At 46.2% G+C, this 24,530-nt stretch overlaps 7 protein-coding genes across 11 annotated transcripts; 4 read left to right on the top strand and 3 right to left on the bottom strand.

Moving 5' to 3' along the window:
• Positions 1–6,255: 6,255 nt before the first annotated feature.
• Positions 6,256–6,567, top strand: PV09_09486 (uncharacterized protein; the record flags this gene model as incomplete). Its single annotated transcript, XM_016363551.1, has 1 exon — positions 6,256–6,567. One exon carries the CDS (start codon positions 6,256–6,258, stop codon positions 6,565–6,567), a length of 312 nt encoding a protein of 103 aa, XP_016208628.1.
• Positions 6,568–9,100: 2,533 nt separating this feature from the next.
• PV09_09485 lies at positions 9,101–11,337 on the top strand. Of its 3 annotated transcripts, none has more exons than XM_016363550.1 (3): positions 9,101–9,685; positions 9,792–9,909; positions 9,961–11,337. In XM_016363550.1, exon 3 carries the CDS (start codon positions 10,504–10,506, stop codon positions 10,861–10,863), a length of 360 nt encoding a protein of 119 aa, XP_016208627.1. In that variant the 5' UTR covers positions 9,101–9,685; positions 9,792–9,909; positions 9,961–10,503; the 3' UTR covers positions 10,864–11,337. The 3 variants fall into 3 exon arrangements, with proteins under 3 accessions (XP_016208627.1, XP_016208626.1, XP_016208625.1); XM_016363549.1 differs by having other exon boundaries at positions 9,792–10,368; positions 10,419–11,337; XM_016363548.1 differs by having other exon boundaries at positions 9,792–11,337.
• PV09_09484 lies at positions 11,238–13,438 on the bottom strand. 2 transcript variants are annotated; one of them, XM_016363547.1, is made up of 3 exons: positions 13,266–13,438; positions 12,427–13,161; positions 11,238–12,376 (listed from the first exon to the last, which is right to left on the bottom strand). In XM_016363547.1, the coding sequence occupies exons 2-3, from the start codon at positions 13,107–13,109 to the stop codon at positions 12,019–12,021; spliced, it is 1,041 nt and encodes a 346-aa protein (XP_016208624.1). In that variant the 5' UTR covers positions 13,110–13,161; positions 13,266–13,438; the 3' UTR covers positions 11,238–12,018. The 2 variants fall into 2 exon arrangements, with proteins under 2 accessions (XP_016208624.1, XP_016208623.1); XM_016363546.1 differs by having other exon boundaries at positions 12,427–13,438.
• A 76-nt stretch (positions 13,439–13,514) lies between these two features.
• Positions 13,515–15,435, top strand: PV09_09483. 2 transcript variants are annotated; one of them, XM_016363545.1, is made up of 3 exons: positions 13,515–14,213; positions 14,258–15,075; positions 15,163–15,435. In XM_016363545.1, the coding sequence occupies exons 1-2, from the start codon at positions 13,821–13,823 to the stop codon at positions 14,831–14,833; spliced, it is 969 nt and encodes a 322-aa protein (XP_016208622.1). In that variant the 5' UTR covers positions 13,515–13,820; the 3' UTR covers positions 14,834–15,075; positions 15,163–15,435. The 2 variants fall into 2 exon arrangements, with proteins under 2 accessions (XP_016208622.1, XP_016208621.1); XM_016363544.1 differs by having other exon boundaries at positions 14,258–15,435.
• Positions 15,436–18,339: 2,904 nt separating this feature from the next.
• On the top strand, positions 18,340–18,654 carry PV09_09482 (uncharacterized protein; the record flags this gene model as incomplete). Its single annotated transcript, XM_016363543.1, has 1 exon — positions 18,340–18,654. One exon carries the CDS (start codon positions 18,340–18,342, stop codon positions 18,652–18,654), a length of 315 nt encoding a protein of 104 aa, XP_016208620.1.
• A 145-nt stretch (positions 18,655–18,799) lies between these two features.
• On the bottom strand, positions 18,800–19,665 carry PV09_09481 (uncharacterized protein; the record flags this gene model as incomplete). The annotated part of the gene is made up of 2 exons (XM_016363542.1): positions 18,800–19,017; positions 19,209–19,665. The coding sequence occupies 2 exons, from the start codon at positions 19,663–19,665 to the stop codon at positions 18,800–18,802; spliced, it is 675 nt and encodes a 224-aa protein (XP_016208619.1).
• Positions 19,666–21,042: 1,377 nt separating this feature from the next.
• PV09_09480 (uncharacterized protein) lies at positions 21,043–22,240 on the bottom strand (the record flags this gene model as incomplete). The annotated part of the gene is made up of 2 exons (XM_016363541.1): positions 21,043–21,957; positions 22,022–22,240. 2 exons carry the CDS (start codon positions 22,238–22,240, stop codon positions 21,043–21,045), a joined length of 1,134 nt encoding a protein of 377 aa, XP_016208618.1.
• Positions 22,241–24,530: the final 2,290 nt, after the last annotated feature.

Genomic DNA, 24,530 nt, shown 5'->3' with positions numbered 1-24,530 from the left:
GCCAGTGGTATTAGAATAGCTGAACCAAAGTACTACACCCAATACTCACACCTGACAACTCTACTTGAATATAGTTGGCTAATATTGGGCAATATTTAGCCGACAAGGATTTCCGCGAGAGTAAGGTGGTCTACCAATTCTAGATTAATTTTACAGAGCTAATTAGTTCTTGACCTAGGCCGAATTAGGACAGAACTAGACGTAGAATATAGTTCAAGGGCAAATCTCAAATCCACCTGGACAAATCTCAGCAGCCATCTGCTCTAGTGATACCGTCCCGTTTACCGTACATGGTCTGAAGAGATGAATGCCTCCCTTGATAGTACCTTTTCTCAAAGCGTCCGTATTTCTGAATAAAGACACGTAGACAAAGACTAACAATGGTGCTTGGATAGAAAAAGAAGACATATCGGTCCCTACTGTAGATCAAACTGGCCAGGAGCCCTCTTCTTCAGGATTGTCAGGTATTGTTACTCTGAATCAAGCTGGAATCTTTCAAGGCAACATGCCATTCGCAAATGGCCTTCCTAGCGTGCCTGGTTCTATCCGTACGCAACCTACGGAGTGGTATACAGCCCAGCTGATTAGGGTGCCCACGTTAACAGTATTAGCCGATTGGTACGGTACGCGTGGTAGTGATATCTAAACAAAGCTCGTGACAGGGTATACCATACCATAGTGATATTTATGCAACTAATTGAAATGAGGATACTGGTCTTTTGGCGCTGAGAGCCTCTCTTCCCGGTATTGTCCGTCAATCATTCTCAACATGATTTCCTTTTCTCCTGAAAGTAGCTGTTCGTGCTTTCCCTTCTTGTATAGTAATCTCCTCTAGGTCAATTGGCCAAGCACGACCAGCCTGAGGTGCAACATCTGGGCTAATACTCCAGAAAGATGATAGCTAAGCTCACTCTCTGCTCATTCATTTTGAAGGAGATTCTAACCATTGTTAATCGTGATTGAGCATCACAGGCCCTTTGCCTGCTGCTTTCCACACCTTCGTCAAGGAATGGCCAGAAGAATGCTGGAATATCTCCACATTCCTTTCATACAGCAAGATCTAAGTGAATGTTCCGGTCGGCGGACAAGGAAATCATTGGCGCCAAAGTACTGTGTGCTATCGAATCCCATTTGGAAAGCTCCTTCTTCGGACGTGCAGTAGCTGCCACCCACTCACCAGGACGGGACTGCTGAACAAGGATTTGTGGCAGTATACTCTGAATTTCGTTCATACGGCCGTAGTCTTGTCAGGGGCATGCTACGGCTCCACTGCGAGATCAACCCTGCAGTTTCCGGTTGTGACGTGCATAGAGCTGTCATATACGTGAAATGCTGGATCACTGTTCCTGGCATTGACTGGTACTGCAGCATCGGCTCTCAGAGATACGAAGATTCTGTACTAATCACGCAGGATTGACTTTATCAGCTATCTGCAGAACGCCTCATGGGCTCCTAGATTGGTAGAATGCGATTGGACTTGCATTAGCCCCAATGGACTTCAGAGGATGCGGTTTATGCACTCCGTAGCTGGAGATATATAAGGCGCTCAGATCTGAGATCGAAGAGCTCTAAAACAAGCGAAAAGATGCCTCGCTGGACTTGGACTCCCCCAGAAGTGATTGCAATTCTAGAGCTTCACGGCCTCTATGGGATTCATCAAGAAGTATGCAACAAGATACTCAATGATTTGACAGGAAAAAACCGTGGTTGGAGCAGTGTTGCCAGTAAATTCATGGAGCTCCGCAGGAAGATGCCTTACCTCCTTGATGAAAAGAGGAGACTCAAAGGAACTGGAGTAAAGCAGTATATCAAGCACCTGGAAGATCGGCTATCTACAACAGAGAGGATGATGCTCCTACAGCTTCGCAAGGGATATCCATCAGACGTATGGATGCGAGGTCAGCAAGATTTCCCCCTTTCGTTATGATGCGTGCTAAGAATCGCAGCCTCTTGAAGGCACTTATAGGTCTGGGAGGTTGCCAGCAGAGTGGTTCGGCAGTGAGTCCATCAACACATTAGATCACAGTACAAAAGGGCCACGGAAGATGCAAAAAGAAGGAGTCAGGTATGCCGACGTCCGAAAGTTAGCTTCGTCTTGCTCAGCTATCAAATCGTTTTCAAGCCATCTCAACTATCTTCTTTACCTTCTCTCTTTTGCAGACGTGATTAGTGAAAATTGATTTGGTATATAATTCTGCCATGAACTTCTTCGGTCGCAAGTCTAGAGCGGCTCGCCACTGTTCTGTGATGCGATGGCTAGATAGGCAATTGAGAAGATTCAGTAGCACTGGCTGAGGCAGTGGATACAATTGATGTCGACGATGCACCTTCTTCCTCCGTTCGGAAAGGCTTTCTTGCCGACAACTGATAACGCGCTGCTACTGCTGCAGCCTCCTGCTGACAGCTGGGAATTTGTGTTCTGGACAGTCAGCAGCTAACTACGGCTAGAACTAGTACGCTGCCTTACCAGGTTAATCACTCCAACCATTCCATTTGGATGGCATGACAGAAGTGCGCAGAGGTGTCCAATCTCGTAGCGCTCGGCAGCCTTCGAACCGAATGCTTAGCAATTAGGAGGAGGCGGAACTCTTAGCCTATGTAAGAGAACAGCAATCTACACCAACTGTCAAGAAAATTCAGACTCAGGCCAAGTGCGCGAGTACCTTGAGACCCACGTTTATATCCCCCACTTTCCAGCGTCATTGATTAAATGCAAGGTCACAGCTCATCAACGTCGTTTCTGGCGCGGGTAACGTCGCTCTATAAGCAGCAGTGGAGCACAACTGCACAGCATACGGTGTTGAACCTAATGTAGTCCCAAATGTTGTCGGTGCTCATCAGCTAATCAATTTATTGCGCATGCGCGGCTGTGGGGTATCTCTGTCGGCGCAGTCCAACTCCTGCAGGGAGATCTTTTGACATGCCGGATCTTGACCGCATTCTCTAACGTGCTGACGTTGTTATTGCGAATAACGTAAAATTCTCAGTGAAAACAAATATGCGATCATGCAAGAAACTTCCTCAAAGCTTGAAAAAGGTGACAAGTGCTGTGTTTGCAGGACGGGACGGGACTTGTGAGAAATAGTTCTGCTTCCATGAACGGGTGAGATGGAATTTCCCTTGATATAATAAGTACTGATTCAAATATCAAAGTGATTAAGTAGGCTGGAGTGCTTCTGTGGGATTACACTATAATTTGGAGAAAAAGCGAATTCAGAATCTCCAGCACCCAGTACTACACGCCTAGCAGTCCTTCTTGCGTTCTGTTTCCATGACATACTCACTTTTCTCATTCCCACTGCGGAACGCGCTGCGCCTATTTCCAAATAGACTCTTGAGGCGCAAAATGACACGTGCTCTACAAGCCACTGCATCTTGATCTGTATGTCTCCCTTTTCAGAAGTACTTCCTGGATGAGCTCATCATATTTATATTTTTTGACATTTTCGGCCACTGTGCGGATCGAGCTGGTCCATAATCTGCTAAGGTTGCTGAAATTGGCGGATACACTCACCACCGACGGTTGAGCTATGCCTGAACGGTTGAGCTGCACCCTAATTAACCATTCAGCTGTACCCAAACCATTCAACATAACCGAAGCCATTCGACAGTACACAAGCCATCCAACAGTACCCAAGCCGATTAGACAATACTTACACTATTGAGGTAGGCAGAGAAACCGGCATATTCAGCGATGGGAATTCCGACCCATATTTTGGACGCACGATTGAGAGGTCGTATAATGAATGGCCACTGCTAGAATAAAGTATCGATCCGTAGAATATTTTTTAAATGCTTTAGTATAGAAAATTGAGGCCAAGGTTCAACAATCGTGCAACTCCAGCTTTTTTTTTGAATTCTGATTAGTTCTAAGCCGTTCCGGCAAGCCTAAGGCCGCCATGCAAGAGCGTTCTAATAGCCTGGCCACTTCTCCGTATCTACCCTCTCATTTTTGGGGGTCGCATCTGTCACCTCCTCGTGGTGCCACCTGGTCAACTCAGTCTGGGGCTTGCTCTTATCTGAGGCTAAACAGAGCGCAATGTCAAAAAGGAGTGAGTACCAAATCCTCATCTATCTGGAGTTGTCTGGCAATCAGCGCACGCCCACAACTGATAGAGCCTCATACAATATACAATCTACTTAAGTACTATACTTTTATAGGAGAGTTATAGAGGAGGGACTTAGCGAGAAATAAATGGTTATGCTAAGGCAAGAGGCGGCTTTTACACAATTAAGAGAAGGAAAGAGTTAGGGGAGTGCAGAGCACTGGCTTAATTGTCTCCTCCCTTTTCTCCTTTAGATTGGGATCTATGTCTAGAGATGCTAGCCTGGAAGGAGGGTTTTTTATATCTTTTCCCTTCTTTCTATGGGGTGAGACTGTCGGCTTTGGTTCCCAGCCCATATACAAATATACAGGTTAGACGTTGTATCTCGAGGAGGACACATGTCATCTTACTAGCCTTAGAAAGTCTGGCATAGCCCTAACCGGCTGAAACGGACTATAAATGGCTTCTATTTAATATACAAGTACTTTAGCCTCGGGCACTCGGGGCAGATGCCCCGTCTCTAAGACTATCTGTGGGCAACTCCAACTTCGAAGACGACGAGAGCGATTCAGAGCGCTCCTTGACTCTCTGGGCATAGTATGAGCAAATTCATTTAAGACTTTACATAATACCTTTCAGAGGACAGCCATAAAAAAGAAAAAGAAAAAAAATTCATGTTGTTCAACATTCAATGAATCATTGAGAAGGAGAGGACTCCCCATAGAGTTTTCTGCGAAGTGAACCAGCAACACATCTGAATACCGGACGGATTAGATTCCATAGTTCGTTATTTTCAACAGAGCCTGGCCGTATCAACTACCATTTCGAGTCGCAGCAGACTGTGTCATGAGCTAAACAATGGCAACTTGGTCCTTGATGGATGGTGCAATTTCCATCGGTTCCATTATAGCTAAACTCGTCAAGATGGGAATACACTGCCTCATACGTAAGCTATATCGTGCAGATTTCGCATACATTGTCACCCTCAATGCCTGCTCCTCGTGATGCTTCGATGAGACATCTTCATCTTTGGCATTTTGACATTCCTATTTTCCACTCCGGCAAGTTGCTTACATTAAGTGCATGGTCAATTTTGTTTGCAAGAACGGATTTCAATTTTACCCAAATACAACCTTTCGCTAATCCGGGAAAAATTGTAAAATTGGCCTTCTACCCCACAAGTTATTTGATTAGAAGATCAACCGCATTTGCAGAATATAAAAGTCCTTGCGTGCCTTACGAGTCAGTTTACCCTGACTGAGTCGGATTTCCACCCTAGCGATATAAAAACGCAAGTGTCAACGAGAATAAGGTCATCACATTCAACATTACAATCAATGACATGGCGTCCATATTCTAATAACTTAACTTAATTATTGTGATGCCTGTGTCTGAGTCAGGGTTTTGACGTAGGCTAGCGTGTGCTGAGAAAAGGAACGAGATCGCTTATATCACCAAAGTATAGGTTGCTGCTAAAAAAGACCAATGATTGAGAGAGGAGGCGAAATAACGTTACGCAAAAATTGCACCGATGGTGAATCGATTTATGATTCTTAATGATAGCCATCACTAAATGTGGGAACAACATCACAAAAGTAGGTTCAGGTGGGCATAAAGTAATTAATTGCCTGAAACATAATATCATATATCAAAATCCTTCACAAATCCAAGCAAGTTAATGTTTCAAACTTGTGCGCGAGCCGGCTTTGTTTCACCTGGTCTCGTGCTGATGTCCTGCATGGACATATGAGTATCCACTACCGGGTTGGCTCGAAGAACGCTTATTCGCTTGACCTTACACTCGTCTGGCTGCCTGTTTGAAGAATTTAGGTGACTGTGTGAGTGCCCGGGAGAATGCTTGTTTGGGAAGACGGTGTGGGACTTAGTTCCATCCATTGACTTGCTTCCTCGCTTGATAGAAATCTTGAATATGATCGTGAAGAGCATAGTGGAGTTCAAGGTGTTGTTGAAGTGATGAGGTGTGTGTTTCATGCTATGGGCAGGTAGAAACCACATCGCATACTTAAAGGTATCCTCGCCTGTCTGCTCCGTCCATGTTCGATCCAAAGATAGAGCTTGTTCTATTTGAAGGTTCTACCTATTTATGTCTGCCGAAGCAGAGCCACGGCTAAATATGGAGTTTAGAGCTATCCGTTCTTCCTCTCCCTTGAAGAGAGTGTTCTTGAGCAATGCTGTCGTTGGATAGAGCATGGCGAAAACGCCGCTCAACAAGATGTTGCTCCCGAATTACTCACCGAGATTTTATCACAGCACGGGCGGCTCAGAGAGCACCAAGTGCCTCTTAGTCGACGAGAGCATCGAAAATTCTAACGAATATGCTTTGAGAGGCAAGAACAAAGCATCTACTTTACGTCGCGGGCTGAAGTGGATTCAGGGAGCATACCATACACTCAGGGGAGAGTCCTTGCAGGAATTGAGCACCGTTGGGGCCTCAGAAAGCGACATTGTGGTCGCTCTCCCCAGCGAGCATGGCATCACCTGCGGTGATTGCGAGACCTAGGTGTCCAATGGTACGGCTTTCAGAATTCGTCTATATGACAAGACGATGGGTACTGTCGACGCGATCTTGAATCTACGTTAGGCAAATCGACTTTGCATGGCACGGCTTGAGGAGCCCATACCTAGGATGCCCCATGATAACAGCATTACCGATCGGTACGGTTCGATTCGGTAAACGGTACGGTAAATAAGATGGCATCACCATAGGATATAGGGTACCGTATTGAAGGAAAAAGGGTATACCGTGTCCTGGGGTACGGGGTTCTGTTCGCAAGATCGCCTAAGTTCAGACCGTGTTCTTAGCGGAAACTTGTACTAGTTCATATGGGAAATAGTCTTTGTATGTGACAGACACAAAACACAGATAAAACATATATGGAAATTAGAAAGGACTGTGTAAGGGTGAATGAGTAGCATAAATTGGTCTAGATAGCTATACAATTTGAAGGGACGCAAGGTGCGAAATTATCTCATCATTGCTCACATCCAACAGACAGTCTACCAAGAACGGGATTCTTAAACACCCCAACATAGATGCTTCATCAACAATGGTAGATAATTAGAAAGATACCCAAATCCACGTCCGCGTGGTCGTCGAGTAACCTTCAGGAGTCTTGCTTATCGTATTCCAGTATGCCGAACCACCTCCCCAAGGTAAGTTACTTTGCTAGAATGTGATCGCAAACCCTTTACACTTTCTTTTCTCTATTAAATAATATAACATGAAGCAACCTTTGAACAAGATTTCTGAGCACCTGTATCTCTACTCCAAAGATGGATCTTTACTATTTTTGACGACTATACATCTCCATTAATACTACTCTATCCCTTCTTAAAGATAAGGTGGTCCTCGCAGGTTACCACTGGTTGAACCTCAGATCATCCATATAGAATAACCTTGAAATTTTGGCACAAGGCATTAATCAATATACTTTTCCTCTACTTAAAGGGTGATATAGATAGTAAAAAGCTGACAGTAGTAATTGAGCACTCATCTGTCGATATAACTCTTGCCTGCTTTTCTTGAGACCGGCGTACATAAGCAAGTGCCCAAGCAAGGGGGTCAGCCTTATATTATACCGTAAGAAGCGGCTTCTCCATTACCACCCGGCTGTGATATTGCTCCGTTTGAATTGCAGTAGGAAGAATACGGCGATATGCTGTGATTCCTTTACGATCAGCTATCTGTTCATATGTGAGTTGGCGGTGATGGGCGTTAAGTGTGGCTCTTTATACGAGGCGGAGATAAAGCTGTGAGGATTTTTATAAGTATAGAATATCATTGGCTAAATAATCAGAGCAGATGCTCTGATCGTTTGTGCTTTTTGCCCTGCTACGGTCAAGGGGATGTAGGCGATGCTCCTTACAAAAGCGACGTATTAAGCATCAGTGGCCTACCTAAGAGCGGTGGCGTTGTCTCTAGTATCTTTAGAACATGCTGGCGGTAGCGATATGGCTAAGGTCAGTACTGCTAAAATAAGGTGATTGCATGTCATGAGACGCGTAACTGGCGGCAGCGATGTGCTAGAAATACCTAACATCTATCCCCGTGTAACGAGCCACCCGGTGGGCGAGCCACCTCCTCTGGTACCTCGTCCCAAAAGCAGTCGCAACAACGCACTTCTATTTATACTCGATATTTTCCTGCCAAATACTGTAGCTTGGCAACTTTGGGCCATGTAGACACCTTCAGACTCAAATATTACACTTCTCATCATTGCTCATTTGCCTGGTCTACGGAGTACACACAGTGTCAATCTGACGAGATCTTCAAGCATTCCTGTCACAGCGTCACCAGCATGCTCTTGCCATGTTCGATGACGATAAAGGATATCATAACAAGTCTCTCAGCCGTGCAATCAAGCTCTGGAGGTCTAATCAGCCTTGTGGCGATCGGCGGAAGTCGGTTCGTGCAATGCTGCTCTGCGACTTCTCTCTCGGCTCCGAAACCAGCCCGGCTCGACAGACCCAATCAAACGTTTGGAAAATATACAACGCTAAGCTTCCCCAAAACCCCCCTATTCTCAACGTGTGCGGCATAGTTTTTGCGTTCGACTATTTTCGAGGCGTGTCTCCGAAGCTTGTGTCCACTACTATAGGTTCTGAGCCATTCAGCGGCTTTACAATTCTTTGCTTGGCATCTACAATCCTTACGGATCTCTACCGCCAGACCAGTGTAGCACTTGTGTAGCTGCCAAATTCATAAGAAGCCTGGATCAGCTAGTGGCGAAGAGTGCGGTTAAAATAGTTCAATTCAGTAGGTGTATTTCTAACTGTAGTAATGACTCCTGCAATGCCCACTCAAGCTGAGATAATGGAACTAATCCCTGAGTCTATCCTGTCCTATTGCAATACTAGATCATCCACGCCACTGGTGCAATTTGTTGCTCCACACCCAGCCAACCAATGTATGAGCCCACAGGCTCCGGCACCTTACTCAATCGCGGCGACTTCGCACTTGGCTCGAGCACATCTTCAGCTGCTGGACATGCCTTGCGCTTTCGTCCACGTGCGCTTTTACCTGCGGCTTTCATCGACTCCCTCTCGGCTTTTTTAGCCTCTTGATCCGCCTTCTCAGCTTCTTTCTGAGCCTTCTCTGCATCTTTCTCAGCCTTCTTGATCTCCTTTTCCTTCTTTTTGGTAGCAAGCTCTGTTCTCGCCCTATCTATATCCTCCCAGGCCATTACCTTTGCTCTTCCCACTACTTCAGACTTGGTGGATCGGCGGACTTTGTTCTTATTATTGATTTCAACCAAAAATTCATTTTGTCCCTGTAGGATGGCTCGATCCGCAAAACACCGTTAGGCAGCCTTAATAATCTTCTGTTGCATTTTCTCTTTTTATTGTCTGTTTGCTTCCTTACTGGGGAGCCCTTTGAACGCGTTCGAGAGGGATGTGAACGCCTCTGCTAACGCTAGCGTTACAGGGGTCTTCGGTATTTCGTAGGACGTATCAGATAGTGCTTCCGTCACATTGATTTCCGGTACTGTTAGTTCACGTAGAGGCTGCGGTACCTCACTCAGTACTTTGTCAGGGTTGAAGGGATACAAACCGGCATTAGAACACCCAGCTCGTATATTGCGAGCTGTAAACGTCTTGGTTCTTGCAGGGCTATAGAGGTAGGTGAAATGCTCTTTACTAATTGTTCCAACACAACCTCGCTCCAAGCGCTCAACCTGCTCACGATAGGCCGTCTTCAAAGAGCTGAACACTGATACATCGCAGGGTTGAAGCTTGTTTGATGTATTCGGCAGAGGATGATATTATTCTCGAAACAATACTGGAGAATCTCGAGCGTTTCATGCGTTCCGAAGCCATCTCCGATTAGCACGCGTGGTTTCCCGTCAGCAAGTTCCTTTGTTTCGGGATCGAAAATATGCTTAAGCCATTGTAGACTGATATAGGAGTCGGTATACCCTTTATCGGACAACGCCTGAGCCCTGCTGAGGTAAAATTCTGGCGCATCGAGCCAGTTTATGCCTGAGGCTATAAGGCCGGACACTGCACTTCATTGACACCTTCAGTTCTTGCCTTGACACATATAGCGGAACACTCTGGATGATATATCGTGCCGAGACCTCTTACCTTTTTCTCGTGCTTGAACTGAATCCGACGGCCTCTCTTGATTTCTAGACCGCTGCTCCTACCTCGTCAACCCCGCACGCCCAAGACAGCCAATCTGACGAACGAGCTCACGACCTCAACCATAGCCCTTCCCCTCTACGACTCATACGAACAGCGTGACGACCTACAAAGTCCACTTCCCCAGGCGCACAATCAGGATCAGATTATGATTCAAGAGGTGAAGAAGCATGTCCAGCTCTAATCGCACCCATCTGTTGACTATGAAAGTCTTGTTTTCTTGGCGGCTGGTGGTTCAGGAGTCATTTATGCGATTGACGAGGAGAAAATTCTGAAAGAGTTTTACGATGAGGGAATGGACGTAGATCGCCTTATATTTGAACGTTTGGGATGGCATGCAAACATTGTGAAGTGCTTTGGAGCAATAAACAATGGTCTCATCCTTGAACGCGGGCAATCCATTCGGATAATAATCAAAGAACGTGGGGCGTACCAGATCTCGTTGGATACGAAAATCCGCTGGCTCCAGCAAGCTGCAGAGGGAATGAAACATATGCATCACAACGACGTCCTACATGCTAATGTTGGATGTCACAATGGGATTACGGTTGACGGACGCTTGAAGATCATCGATTTGAGGGTTGTGGCGTTGATGGAGGAGAGGCAAGAGCATGTTATGAGTGGTTCAGTTACAAGGAATCAACACCAGCAGTAAGCCAGAGGACGGACATCTTTGCATTTGGCTGTGCTATTTATGAGATTGTAACTGGCAGAAAGCCACACGATGAACTTGCAGCACATCCCGATCGTTTCCTCCATGTAAAGCAATTATACGCCAAGAGTCAATTTCCGGATGTCCAAAACATGCCGCTGAGCAAGCTGATGGAGGGTTGCTGGCATGGTACTTTCAGTTCCATGAACGAAATCCTGCAGGAGCTGGAAACTCTGAATCTTCTCAGTTAACAATCCCCCCTACGACACGGGACGCCCACCGTGAGGGGACAGACCACAGGTCCTTCGACTTCGCGGCGGTTCATTTTCACAACGTACACTCATTTCTTATATATCTTGTCTAGAATACATGCTCTAATTACTTATTAATGCTTGTGAAGTGCTCAACTAAAAAAATATATTCGCGTTGTCGCCTTCGCGCTCACGCCGCAAGGAGCTACTTTTTATCGCATAATGGAAGTCTTCTGTTGTATTGACACCGATAAAATTATACAGCTCAGTGAACTCATGTACGGCATCCTTTAATTACTTTCTATTGCTACGGCAATGTTATAAGTCGTCATCCCGTGTATTACTGTTGCGCGAGCATTCGTGCCTATTGACACCCCAGTCTGGTACCTCCGATCCGTGCGGAACTGCTCCGCGTGCTCCTGCCGCGTAATATTTGTGCCAGCCAAGCGCCCAACGTGGAATGGAAAATTTCGCCTCAGGAAGCAGGATCTGGAGCCTGCCCGCCGCTCGTTGCATTTGGCCATCACTGGATTTCACAACCTTTCACACGTTTTGTCGTTTGAATCTCATGGGCAGGAGCCTCGAAAGCGATCGCTTCATCTCATCGCGACTTTCGGCCTGCTGCAGTGGCACGTCAGTCACTTTCGAGGTTTCTCTACACCAAAATCGGACGTTTCGCGCAGATTAACAAACCGGGTATCAAGATCTTCAAGGCCTATGCCTATACCTTGAAATCGACCGTCTGCAGCTCCTAGATGACACAGTCGTATCAAAAGCAATCAATTCATGTACTCCAACACCGTTTTGACTCAAATGTTACTGGAGATCATGACTTAAGACATGCAGCATTTAGTTGCTAAGGGAATTGGCTTCCGTCCTGTGTATCCGCGGCGACAAGAACTACATATCATTCTGTTGCCTCCACCCATCCTTCTGTATCTGCCTTTCTCTCCTCTTTTAACGTCTCTCTGCACTGAGGACAGGAATCGGCCACCTTCAGCCAATGGGAAAGGCAGCCATCGTGATAACAATGACCACATGGCATTGTAGTGATCTCCATCGATTCTGTGCAGATCACACAGATCTCCCTCACGCTCTTAGTGGTTCTGGGTAGAGCCTGGATTGCGCTTTTAGAAGCCGGTTGCGCTCGATTCGCATCCAACATATCATCGACTCGTCGCTGTAGCAACCCTTGGTTTCTCTGCATGTAGTATGTACCCATCGTGCTGAAAATGGAGAGAGCTCGCAGCTTCGCATCATCAGACCTATTTTTATCAGCCTTTACGCACAGGAGACAGCTTTGGGATTGTCCTACATGTTTTTCTGTAAGAAAAAGCACACGAATGTGTTGGAAAACCCTTGTAGTAACACCAATAATTGTTGACAGCTCTCCATCCAAACAACTGCTTCTTCTGAACTGGGGAGGGCGCTGCGACATTTCAAGCTGCACTGCCGTAGAGGACCTGCGAGGTCTGCAACACTATCGCTATTCTGGCGGGGAAGTGACTGTAAAAGGTCTAATGCAGAGAGTAGGAATAATAGCGTCCCATCTAAGATGTCGAAATGAGGTGAAGAGCCTTCAGAACTCTGAATTCTCCTTTTCAGTTCAACGGCGGCCAGGATAGCTTCAGCCAGGAACGGTCTTTCAACCTTTATCTTATTGACCTCTGCTTGAAGGGTGCTGATGCATGATTTCATTGTAACCAAATGGTCATGCCATGATTTGCCATCGACAGTGACGTCTTTCCATGCTCTTTGTCCAAGAGAACCCTCGTTGGATTGAATAGCTTCCACAAGTTTGTCGCAGGTCGATTTGTACTCACTAAGTGCTCTTGGTGATTCCTCTACTTTAAAGAGCCCTATCGTATCTAGAGCCTTCAAGGCAACCGGCAGAAAAAATCCCAGGGATTCAAGTGCCAGCGCATCATTCATATGTGGCTCAACTTTTTGGAGCAAAGACTTGGTCGCTATTTTAGCTTCGGTAATCGAAGTAGCCATTGGAATGCGTGATAAAACTGCTTATATGAGGGGGTTTGTGAAAATGGTTTCGCTAGAAAGAATATAAGCTATGAATTGTACGATACACCTGTTGGACACGCCAGCCTTTAACCTTTCGTGACGCGCTTGACCGGTGCGGGGGCACAATGAACGCACATGGTAAACGGGACCGAAAATGGACGTTGCCTGGAAAGTTCAATGTCGGCCCAATCCAATAATGCTGACAGAGAAATCAGTCCAAGAATTCTTTGTAAAGTGCAGTGCTCCAGTATTTGTGCAGAGCGTGACGAAAAGTTTGGCGGTAGAGGGTGGCTAGGATGGGTAGCTACAGCTTTTAAGTTGACTGGTTTAGCGTACCAATCTAATCAAAGATCGTCGAACGCGTTCACCTGCTCTTGGCATGCGCTTAAAATGGAGCAGATGGCCAATGAGCTACTACCGCCTTATCAAACGTCCCAATATTGATTCTTTCGCCCATTCACCTCGCCCGCTCGACTCTGCGTTCCTGGCTTCCTCTCAAACATTCTATAAACTCATCTTTTCGCGAGTCGGCTTGACACTCTTGGAAAAGAGAGACCAGTCGTTCTCATCTATCCCATCAGCAAATCCTCGGGTTTCTCAGCTAGCCACAGGTTTTGTTTGCCTCCGCGCTTCTTCTCAGTCTCTTTAACAAATGCCTTTCAGTGATTATATTAAGCCAGCGCGTTAAAGATGTTCTCTACCACCTTTTCTGCCGTCTTCGAAGTGGAGGAGCTACTCCTGGCACTGATATACCAGTTAGATGTACAATCGATCTTTCGACTGGGGAGGACTTGTAAACAGTTCCAGAGAGTTCCAAACCTTGCTTGGGATGGCAATACTACTTGGGGTCAATTCATGGACGACAAGGACAAGCTAAGAGATATATTTGACCGCACCGGGGCAACCGCCACCGGAGGAGCGCTCATACGCTTCCTGGGTCGGGAAGCACCTTCAAAATGGTCAGATTGGAAGATTTTGATTAATCACTACGAACACGCGAAGGAGATGGAGCAACTGTTCTTAGCTGAGGGTTTTAAGGCTGTTGAGCTCGACGAGCCTATAGACTCAAAATGCTTTCTAATGGTACATAAGTTGTCAGGAGTTGGGATTCTGTTAACCTTTGATAGGCGTGCAAGCTGACGAACCAGTGCCGGAATGGTGGAAGCAGCGTGATAATCATAACATGTCACGGAAGCAACGAGCAACAGGCGGTGCTCATGACTAATAATACGACGGAAGCTGTCACTCTGACTTCGAAACGAGTGGTATGCATGTTCCCTTCGCTCGGGTTATTGCATCAATGTGCATATCCCTTTGATGGTATACCTGACCGAACAAGGACGAATGGATATGATTGTATCGCGTCACACGTACTTCCTGGTCAATACCCTCTGGCCAAAGCAACGAGGTCAGAGCTTGGTCGAAAGCGGTTGCTTGGTGATGAGCAATGCTTTATCATCCCGTTATGTGCTGACCCAGGAGGAAAGAGTGTATGGTCAATGGAAATTCGGCCAAAAGGAGGAGTGATGTGGTCGTTTGATGGAGGTACAGTGACTTCGCCATGGCGAAGCGCGAAGTCCATAATGGCGATATTCCTACAGAGTAGGAATGGGGGAGAAGCATCACCGTCGCGGCTTGTTCGATTGGTTGAACGCGGAGATAATAATGCGATGATGCGGCTGATTCAAAACAGAGCTGATTAAGCGAGGTGGCAACGTTGACGCCGAAGACAACTACAGCCGTCCTGTGCTGTCACGTGCTGAAAAATTAGGAGCTGTCCACTCGGCCGTGCAAGATACGAGAGACTATTCTTGTCAAACACCGACTACATCACGAGGGGCCAGAATAATTCTGAAGAATATCACGACATCCAGTATTCATGTTAATGTACATACTACAGACACCGGGCGATACATCCAGTATTACAGAGGAGTCAGCATAAATGGTGAGCGAATTCCTGATCCTGAAGGGGACTTCCCTTCATGAGAACGATTCTGACTGTTCTGGTTTGATTTTAACTTCGGATCCGTAGTCGCATCACATAGCAGTTAACAATTTGCAAGGTGCTGATCAGTGAGAAGAGAAGGGGACTGCTCCTCTCTATGTCAAGGTCAAGGAAGACTAAAGCGGCAAGGCTGAGCGAAGCCCTGGAGCCAGCGAGGGCTCCAGTGGCAAGAATGATATAATTTTCTCCAATTCAGGACTTGATTCTCGTCGCATTTCCGTGTAATAGATATAACCTTAGAGGCAGGCAGGTAGAAGAACGAAGACCCTTGTCGTGGTTAGTTATCATGCCACAAGATGATTGCTCCTTGCACCATCGTGATGCGAACTGCTGAGACACTCACCATGGATGTGTCTGCTCCTACAATGCTTGCGGGAATCTTCCCATCGTCGTTGTCTCCTCGTTCTTTGCGTGGAGGAGTTGAAGGGACTTCCGTTGACTTTTACAATTGGACGTTGGGTGGCATGCCGTCTCGGCGTGGGGATGGCCTGCCTCGGCTGAACTGTCAAGACCAAAAAGCGAAGCGTTACCGGGATTTTAACCCAGATAACTTAAATATACACAGTACTGACATGAACTTTGCAGATTATGTAAGTTAAACTGGCCCGTTTGGGATGGTCATGGCCGTCCAATCAAAAGTTTGGTGGTGCCGAGCGGGGTGCATCACTTGGTTGAATTCGGGTCGTACGGCAGGGGCAACCTGATGATGACTTTGGAAGCATATCGAGGAGACTCTAAGACTCGTATAGGCGTCGTCAATGAGTTTTTTCAGCGGCCCTAGCTAATGGTGGCGCTGTGGGAGCATGCCCCCTGTTCGAGCGTAAAACAAGGCCCTCCGCAGATCAGGCGCGATGACGACGACGACGACGACGCAGTGAAAGTTAATAGGTAGCCGGCTGTCAGACGGTTCAGCAGTGCCCTCGGCACGCCATCGACACTTGGGGATTGGAGATTTGGGCGTGCACAAAGTGTTTGAATAGCTTGAAATCAATGCACCTGTGCTTTGTCCCGTCAGGGCCGGCGTCCCGTGTCGTAGGGGGGATGTTATACCAAGCTCTGCGTTATTCGTTCGTCGCAATGAGGTGTACAATGCTCGACTAAGAGATGAGTTGGACCATAGTCGAAGATGTGATGTCTTCGCAAGCTATTTAACCATGAAGATCATGCTATTGTATCATTAGATCGTCTGCCAAAAATGGGAGATACGGTATGACATGCATCTTCATAACTCTCTTCTTCATTTAGCGATGCTCCTGGATCCCGACAGAATTTGCATGGAGCATTTCGCCTGGAAGGGAGGTGTGTACCGAGAGCTGCATCGTACGTGGAGGTCGCACATCGTGGTCCAGGTTTTGGAGACTTGTCACACCTCCAATGAAGCCGTTTTACGACTTTATGCTGAGCTGGTTGCTGGCATTGGACGTATTCAATTTCTGCGGTAGTATACGTGCACATGTTGAAGAAACGAGAGTCGGGTGCTATAACCTTTGCGTGAAGGGAGCGGAAGCTTGGCTTTTCAGTCTTCCTCCGCTGCGCGATCAATCTTAGAAGCCCTGATTGACACATACTGTTACATTTAAACCCAGTTCAAGGTCAAGTAGCCTAAGGAACGCAATAATAATGAACTCATGGCAGATATCATTCAGACATGGTTTCGAGCTCGTGGTGTTAAATTTGAGCCTTCTGCACCAAACACAGAGGCACAGAATCGCCTAGCAAAACGCTCAGGGGGTATAATCAGTGAGATGGCCCAAACCATGAGGATCTATGCGAGCCTGCCTGAGGAATACTGGCCGAGATATATTAAAGCAGCATGTTACATCCATAATCGTCTCCCAGGAGCTCAGAACCAATAGATGACCCTATATGAACCGGTGTACAACACGCAGAGGATCAATCTTGGACTACAAGGAGACTGGATCAAACCGTCGATCAGCCATATACGAACGTATGGATGCAAGTCATACGTCATGATCCCAGATGTACAGAAGAGAAAACGCGAACTATTCTATGAGCTCAATCTAAGGGCAGAATTAGGTACCTAATAGGGTACACTGCCTCAAACATCTATCAAATCTGGATACCCCACTCTAATAAGATTAAGGTAGTCCGAGACGTGATCTTTGATGAGTCTCAATTCTTTAATGGCAGGATTGAGAAACTCGACCTACAAGCTGAGCGAGAGCTCAATGACGTCATTGCGGTGGTTGGGATACCTGATCAAGACATCTTCAGTAGCATCCGGCAACTGCCTGATGGCTGGATAGATCCGGTACCATCGGATGTGAATACCGAGGAGTCAGACCCACTAAGCCAACTGATATCTGGAATATAACAGATACAACCAAGTGAATCAGTCAGCAGTGAGGGAAGCATCTTTAGCCAAGACACACTATCAGTCGCCAATTTGGATAGCACCGCACCTACGATCATGAGGCTGAGCGAGCGTTTGAGCATGCTAAACATGATACCCTCCAAGGAAGCTTCAATGCCGGGTGAGTGATAGGCAAGAAAGATATCGCCTCAAGAATAGCTATGCTCGCTTTGGATTAAGATGAGGATCAAGAGACCTCAGATGCCCAGGCTAAACTGATCAAGGATCTACCACCTGTACCAAGAAACCAACGACATTGGCTGCACGGTCGTTTCGAGTCCTGATGGCGTTGACAGCGAGGTATGATTTAGAAACCGTCAGATAGATACTTTCAATGCGTTTATGAATGCTAGCCTAGACCGAGCCGTGTTCATGTATCCGCCAGAAGGCTATGCAAGGCCAGGAACAGTTTATCGCCTGAAGAAGGCGATGTACGGCCTACGCAAGTCGCCATTATTATGGCAGAAAGACCTGACACAGACTTTCGAAGAGATAGGCTTCCAAAAGGTACCACAAGAACCATATGTGATGATCAATAGTCAGATTATCACATTTTTCTTTATAGATGACATTTTACTACTGTATCCAAAGCATCTATAACAGAAAGCACACCAGATCATGTCTGATCTCAGGACCAGGTATAAGCTAACTGGTGGAGACCCAATCAAGTAGTTCCTCAGTGTCCATGTGATCCGAGACCGAGCACAGAAGAAGCTATAATTAGTTGTTATAGGTATCCTATATTGACAAGATCTTCAAGCTGACGGATAGCAAGGAACCTAGGCAGTCGGTTATAATTCCGATCAGCCAGGAACAACTACCTATCTACCATGATGAGCCAAGTTGATAAGAAGTCAAAAGGTACCAGCGAATGGTCGGGTGAATTCGCAGCTTTGAGACTTGCCCGGCACAACACACGGCCTGGACCTATGCATCAAGATGCGGCAGACTTGGTACTGCATTACCTGAAGAATATGAGAGGCCCAGCGATCGAGTACGACAGCAACCAAGCAAATAATGAATGGCAGATAGCTAGTGATGTATCCTACGCAGATAACACTGATCGCAAGAGTTCGCAAGGGTGGATTATGCATCTATATAGAGGATCAATTACATGGAGGGCGACAAAGCAACAGCCAACATAGACGCCATAGCATCAAACTCGCGGTACAGTGAAGCATAGGTGAAATGAACTAAACTTGTACTTCTAGGTAAAGCTCTGCCAGCATCCATTTTTCCCAGGCAATAGTTACGAAGAGTTCATGCTGAGTCAATTAGTTTCTCAACGCATTATACCATGTTGGGACCTACTTTAGCCAGTTGTTGCACTGAGGACATAGATGTGGTGTCTGAGAGGAACGTAAGTGCTTCAGCGGACCAGCCTTTGGGCTTGTCCAATCCAATCGCACCCGTCTCCTTTTCGTAGCCTTGCATCAATTTCATCGTTACTCGACCTAGGTGCTGAACGTCCTTACAATTGCCGTCACGACATGGCCGAATGCTACAACCTTTGCCGGTTAACAATAGCAATGACATATTTATTACTGAAACACACCTATTTTAAGGGTCCCATCTAAATCAATTCTAACATTCGGACATGCCAATGATCCGTGCATGAATCTTTTCTTCTCCAGATAGGAAAAGCAATTGATGAGCTAAAAGAAATATGAGCTTCCAGTGACGAATAATCTCACTTTACTAACCTGTGCAAGAATCGTTGTGAGACGAGCTTCTGTGAGATCAGCATGTCCAGCAATATCAGCAAGAGATATAGGAAAGCTTTCGAAGACAACATGAACTACGTCTTCCACTGCATTATCAATCTCGTTGTCGATCTTATTATTGCAGATAAAGACCTCACGGACCGTGCTTAGGTTTTCATGTATTAGCTTCCGTACGGACGTAAGTCTTTGCCTCACTGCCGGCGTCAGTTTTGTACTCTGTATAGTGACGAATGCTGCCGTCGGCCCTTGCAGCTGCGCGTCAATGATCTTCACTTCACCATCGAGATATGGCTCTCCAACCGGAGTATAATAATCCCATGGAGAGCCATGTCGAAACTCTAGAAATTTAGAGTTTAGTGCCTCCACCAGCTTCAAAGGCCTAAGATGTGGACACGCTATTTTTCGATTCAAATTTGACCTTACTTCCTGCATTTCTGGAGGTTGGGGGGATTGTATGCTGTTCATCAAAGGCATCTGCAGTGAGGACAATTGTATTGCAGGATTAGATGTTGCACAAGAAGAAAACTGTATCGTTGTATTCTTATCGACAGATAACATCTGGGGCAGCAGGACATAGCTTGCTCCTACTTAAACGCGGGATGAATGAAATTAGGTTGTTTTGGATGGGATCTAGCAGAGATTGTGGTAACTTGATTGGCTATGTGTACATGGACAACTCAGAAAAAACAATAACTAAGCGTGAGAACATGAAAGAAAAGTTGGAGCGAATATCGAATAACATAGCTTCTCAACTAGGGGCAATATCAAATCCAGCGAGTAGCTTAATATAGAAAGAAAAATTGCCAGCTCAACTTCGACCGATTCCTCCAAGTATTATATTCATTATTATAATTAGCATTATATTTATTAACATAATTGATACTATATTTGCTAATTTAATCAGACATTTTCCAGGATATGATGGCATTAGCGCCCAAGGTTTTTTGCTTTGCCTCATCCTACAGAGTAGATGAGTGGAAGATGTACTTCACAAATCGAGGTAAACTTTTAGACAGGCATAAAATAACGATGAAATATCTAAATCTTATCTAATTAATCTAAAGAAGTTCCCTTAAAATTATGTTGATTGCTAAGATTTATCAACCCGAATCCCGTTATTTCTTCTGTTTTTGGCCTTGTGCATATCTTGTCGCCTCTCGGTCTCTCGCATCAAATCCTTCGATCACCAGATCTTCTGCACTTACGGAATGTGGAAATCCTTGCGTATCTTAGAAGTTAGTCTAATTACCCTCACTTAGTCAGATTTCACTCTGGCAATATAAAAACGCAACGTGTCAACAAGAACGAAGTATTATGGCTCTTATGCTAGAATTGAAGTGGTGATGACGAACTAGCATGTTATAGTCAAGATCGCCATCAATCGTACCGCACCCATATTTCTATTGCGATGTGCTTCTGTCATGCCAGGCAAATGGAATGATCGAAGTGATTAATCCGTAAGACCGCGTACTGGTCCTTTTCCTCTCCAGTTAGCGATGCCGCACCACCAGTGCCGACATACGAAAATAGAGAAGAGCTTCCTGGAGAAGGAGAAGGAGATCGCATTTTAGAGCTCCCTGGAGATATTGTAGCAGCGGAATCGATTGCAGAACACCAGGGGCTAACACGTTGAACCATATGACACATATACTCTAAGACTTGAATGAATTGATCAACATATGCATCTCAATTAAGGGAGCATTACATTCATATATACAGCCTGGAAATTTTAGAGACCGCCCTCTAATCTTCCATGAGCCATGCCGTCAAACATGTTTCCGCAAATGCCTCAGTGAAGGTTTCAAGATTTCAAAGAGTCTGAACCCACCCTATCATATCTTCACAGCTGACATTCCCAAGTGAGGACTCGGGCAGTTGAGTTTGTATCGCTTGTGGTGTATCGGAATGCGAGACCCAATTTCTCTTTCCACCCACTGTGGGTGACCCAAAATTGAATACTCTATCGGTCATTGAATCCATCGCATTTGCCGCAGCGGCTTGAAAAGTGTAGAACGGCCGTGGTATTGGGGGCATGAACCCAAAAGGATTATCATGCGGATAATAATTGACGGTGAAGGGGCTTTCAACTGCGTGTTGAGCAGCCATGGTATTGGCTACGGGAACTGAGAGAGCAGGATAAGGCGACGAGGTGGGAAATGTTGCCGAGATCCTCTCTTGCGGGTAGTCAATTGGATCGGCTGTAGCAGCTGTTGGGACATTGTACGTAGTTGACCGAACGATTGGAACCCATAGCACTTGGGTGTCCGTGACTAGTTGCAGCTGGGAGTTCTGCATTGTCTTGTTATATACTGTACTCGAGCCTTGCGGGACGTTATACATCGGCCGGTCCGTATACCACTCCGCAGTTTGCGTATGGATAGGCCCAGGCACGCTAGGAAGACCGGTTGCGAACGGCATGTTTTCTTGAAAGATTCCAGCTTGATTCGGAGCGACGATGCCTGAAAATCCTGTAGATGATGGCTCCTGGCCAGGTTGATCTACAGGAGGGACCGATATGTCTTCTCTTTCTACCAGAGCATCATTATTAGAAAGTTCGTCGCTGGTGTCTCCCCCTTGGTGACTCTCATCAGGTGTAGGATTGCTTTGAGAAGAGGCATTGTTGAGGGAGGCATCCGTCTCTTCAGACCATATGTCAATAAGCCCTCCATCCTGCCAATTATCTGGCCCCTGGCGGACAACTTGCTCCTCCCTGATTCTATCAAACTGCCTGATGATCAGCCGCTTGGATCTCGAGATGAGCAAAGGATGTTATTATTCTGCTGCCTACCTGTGGTCTTCCTCTTAGCTCTTTGATCACTGCGTCGTAGTGATATCTGAACGAAGCTCTTGAGCGGTTAGACCTTACACCATAGCGATTTTTATGCAACTCATTGAACCGAGGATACTGATCTCTCTGTGTTGAGAGCCTCTCGTCTAGGGATTGTCCGTCAATCATACTTAATATGATCTCCTTTTCTCCCGAACGTAGTTTTTCGTGCTTCCCCATCTTGTATAGTAGTCTCGTCTAAGTCAACTGGACAGGCACAACCAGCCTGAGCTGCAATATCTGGGCTAATATTCCAGAGAGATGATAGCTAAGCCCATTCTATTCTCATCCACTTTGAAGGAAACTTTGGCTATAATCTAGCGCGATTGAGCATAGCAGGTCTTCGGTCTGCCGCTTTGAACCCCTCGTCAAGGAAGGGCCAGAAGAATTGTGGAATATCTCCACAATCCTTTCAAATAGCAAAATCGAAGTGAATACCCTCGTCGACAGACAAGGGCATCACTGTCTCCTACGAACCGCGTATGGTGACGTTAGCGGTATCGGATCCCATTTGGAAAGCTCCTTCTTCGGAAACGCGGTAGTTGTTACCCACCCACTGGGACGGGACAGATGAACAAGAGTTTGGCTAATCTACTCGAATTTTCGTTAATTGGGATTTGATCTTTCCAGGGGTAATGATACGGCTCCGCTGCAAGATCAATCCTGCAGATAATGGATCGTGACGCGCATGAGCTTTCATTCACGTGAAATGCTGGGTCATTACTCCTGGGCATCAATTGGTACCGTAGCATTGGCTCTCACCGATACGAAGATTCCGTACTGATCTCACCGGGCTGACTTTATCAGCTGTTTACGGAACGCTTCACGGGCCCCTAGAGTGACGAATGGATGGGACTGGCACTAGCCCTGATAGGCTTCAGGTCATGCGGTTTACGCTCTCTATGGCTGGAGATACATAAAGCGGCCAGATCTGAGATCACGGCGATTTGTAACAAGCGACAACATGCCTCGCTGGACCTGGACCCCCCCTGAAATTATTGCAATTCTGGAGCTTCACGGCCTCTACGAGATTCATCAAGAAGTATGTAATAATATACTCAACGATTTGACGGGAAAAGACCGTGGGTGGAGCAGTACTGCCAGCAAGTTCATGGAGCTCCGCAGGCAGATGCCCCAACTCCTCAATGAAAAGGGGAGGCTGAAAGGACCTGGAGTAAAGCGTTACATCAAGCACCTGGAAGATCGGCTGTGTGCAGCGGAGAGGAGAGTACTCCTACGCTTTCGCAAGGGATATCCATCAAGCGTACGCATGAGAGGTCAGCAAAGGATTTCCACTTTCGTTTATAATGCATGCTAAGCACCTCAAGGTTGTTAAAGGTACTGATAGGTGTGGGAGGCTGCCAGCAGAGTGGTTCGGCCATGAATCCATCAGGATTTTGGATCACAGCACAACAGGTTCACGGAAGATGCAAAGGAGGGGGTCAGGTTTGTGGATTTTCAAAACTTAGCTCCTTCTAACAAATCGTTCTCAACCCATCTCAACCGTCTTCTCTCCCTTCTTTCTTTGGCAAACAAGATTAGCAAAAGATGCTTTAATGTGTAATTCTGCCATGAACCTCTCTACGCGTAAGTCCAGAGAGGCTCGCCACTGTGACCTGTTCTAAGACGGACCTGTTTTGGTTTAGTCCTTTAATTCCTTCGGAGCCATGGGAAGGATCCTGTAGCTCAAGCTGGCGCGAAGGAAGACACGAAATCCTTGCGCTATGACGAAATAGACTGAACAAACGTCGATTGGTGGCTGTGGCCTCATTTGAGGCCGATAGTGCACTCGCTATTTACTAATTATGGCAACAAGTTAGGGTGTCCCACGGTACGGTACGGTACGGTATTTGCCCACGTGGTACCGTACCGAATACCGATCGGTATATACCGTCACAGTATCAGTATCGGTACGGTATCTACCAAAAATACCGTACTATACCGTTGATACGGTTTCTGGTAGTTTTTATGGTAGTAAAAGTGACAGATTTCAGCATCATTTGAACACTTTTTAAATATATTCTGTGTAAGTATAAGTATTACGAATTCTGACACCAAGACTACCAGAACGACTACCAGAAACGGTATACCGTTTTTCCTCCGGTACCGCCAAGGATAAGCGAGTGGGCCGGACAAGCGAGTGGGCCGTCCTCACCACCACAACGCGTATATCTCATCTTATCTACAATGCAGCGCTCAATTCAAAAGCAGCCATTATCTAATGAAGGTCAAATATTATTAGTAATATCAGCTATCGAAAGAGGCCAAATTAAATCAATATATCATGCAGTGAAAGTCTTTAATGTGCCTAAAGCAACCCTACAACAACGCATAGCTGGAACGCGTTCACGACGTGATTGCCGACCAAATTCAATGAAGCTTACCAAGAATGAAGAGGAAGTGCTTATACAGCATATACTTGATCTAGATTCATGTGGATTTCAGCCTAAGCTTCAAGAGGTAGCAGCAA

The sequence above is a fragment of the Verruconis gallopava genome, assembly GCF_000836295.1.
Source record: "Verruconis gallopava strain CBS 43764 unplaced genomic scaffold supercont1.72, whole genome shotgun sequence".
Classification (NCBI taxonomy): Eukaryota; Fungi; Ascomycota; class Dothideomycetes; order Venturiales; family Sympoventuriaceae; genus Verruconis; species Verruconis gallopava.
The sequence above is the reverse complement of the archived record's forward strand: the minus strand, read 5'-3'. Positions and strand labels throughout refer to the sequence as shown.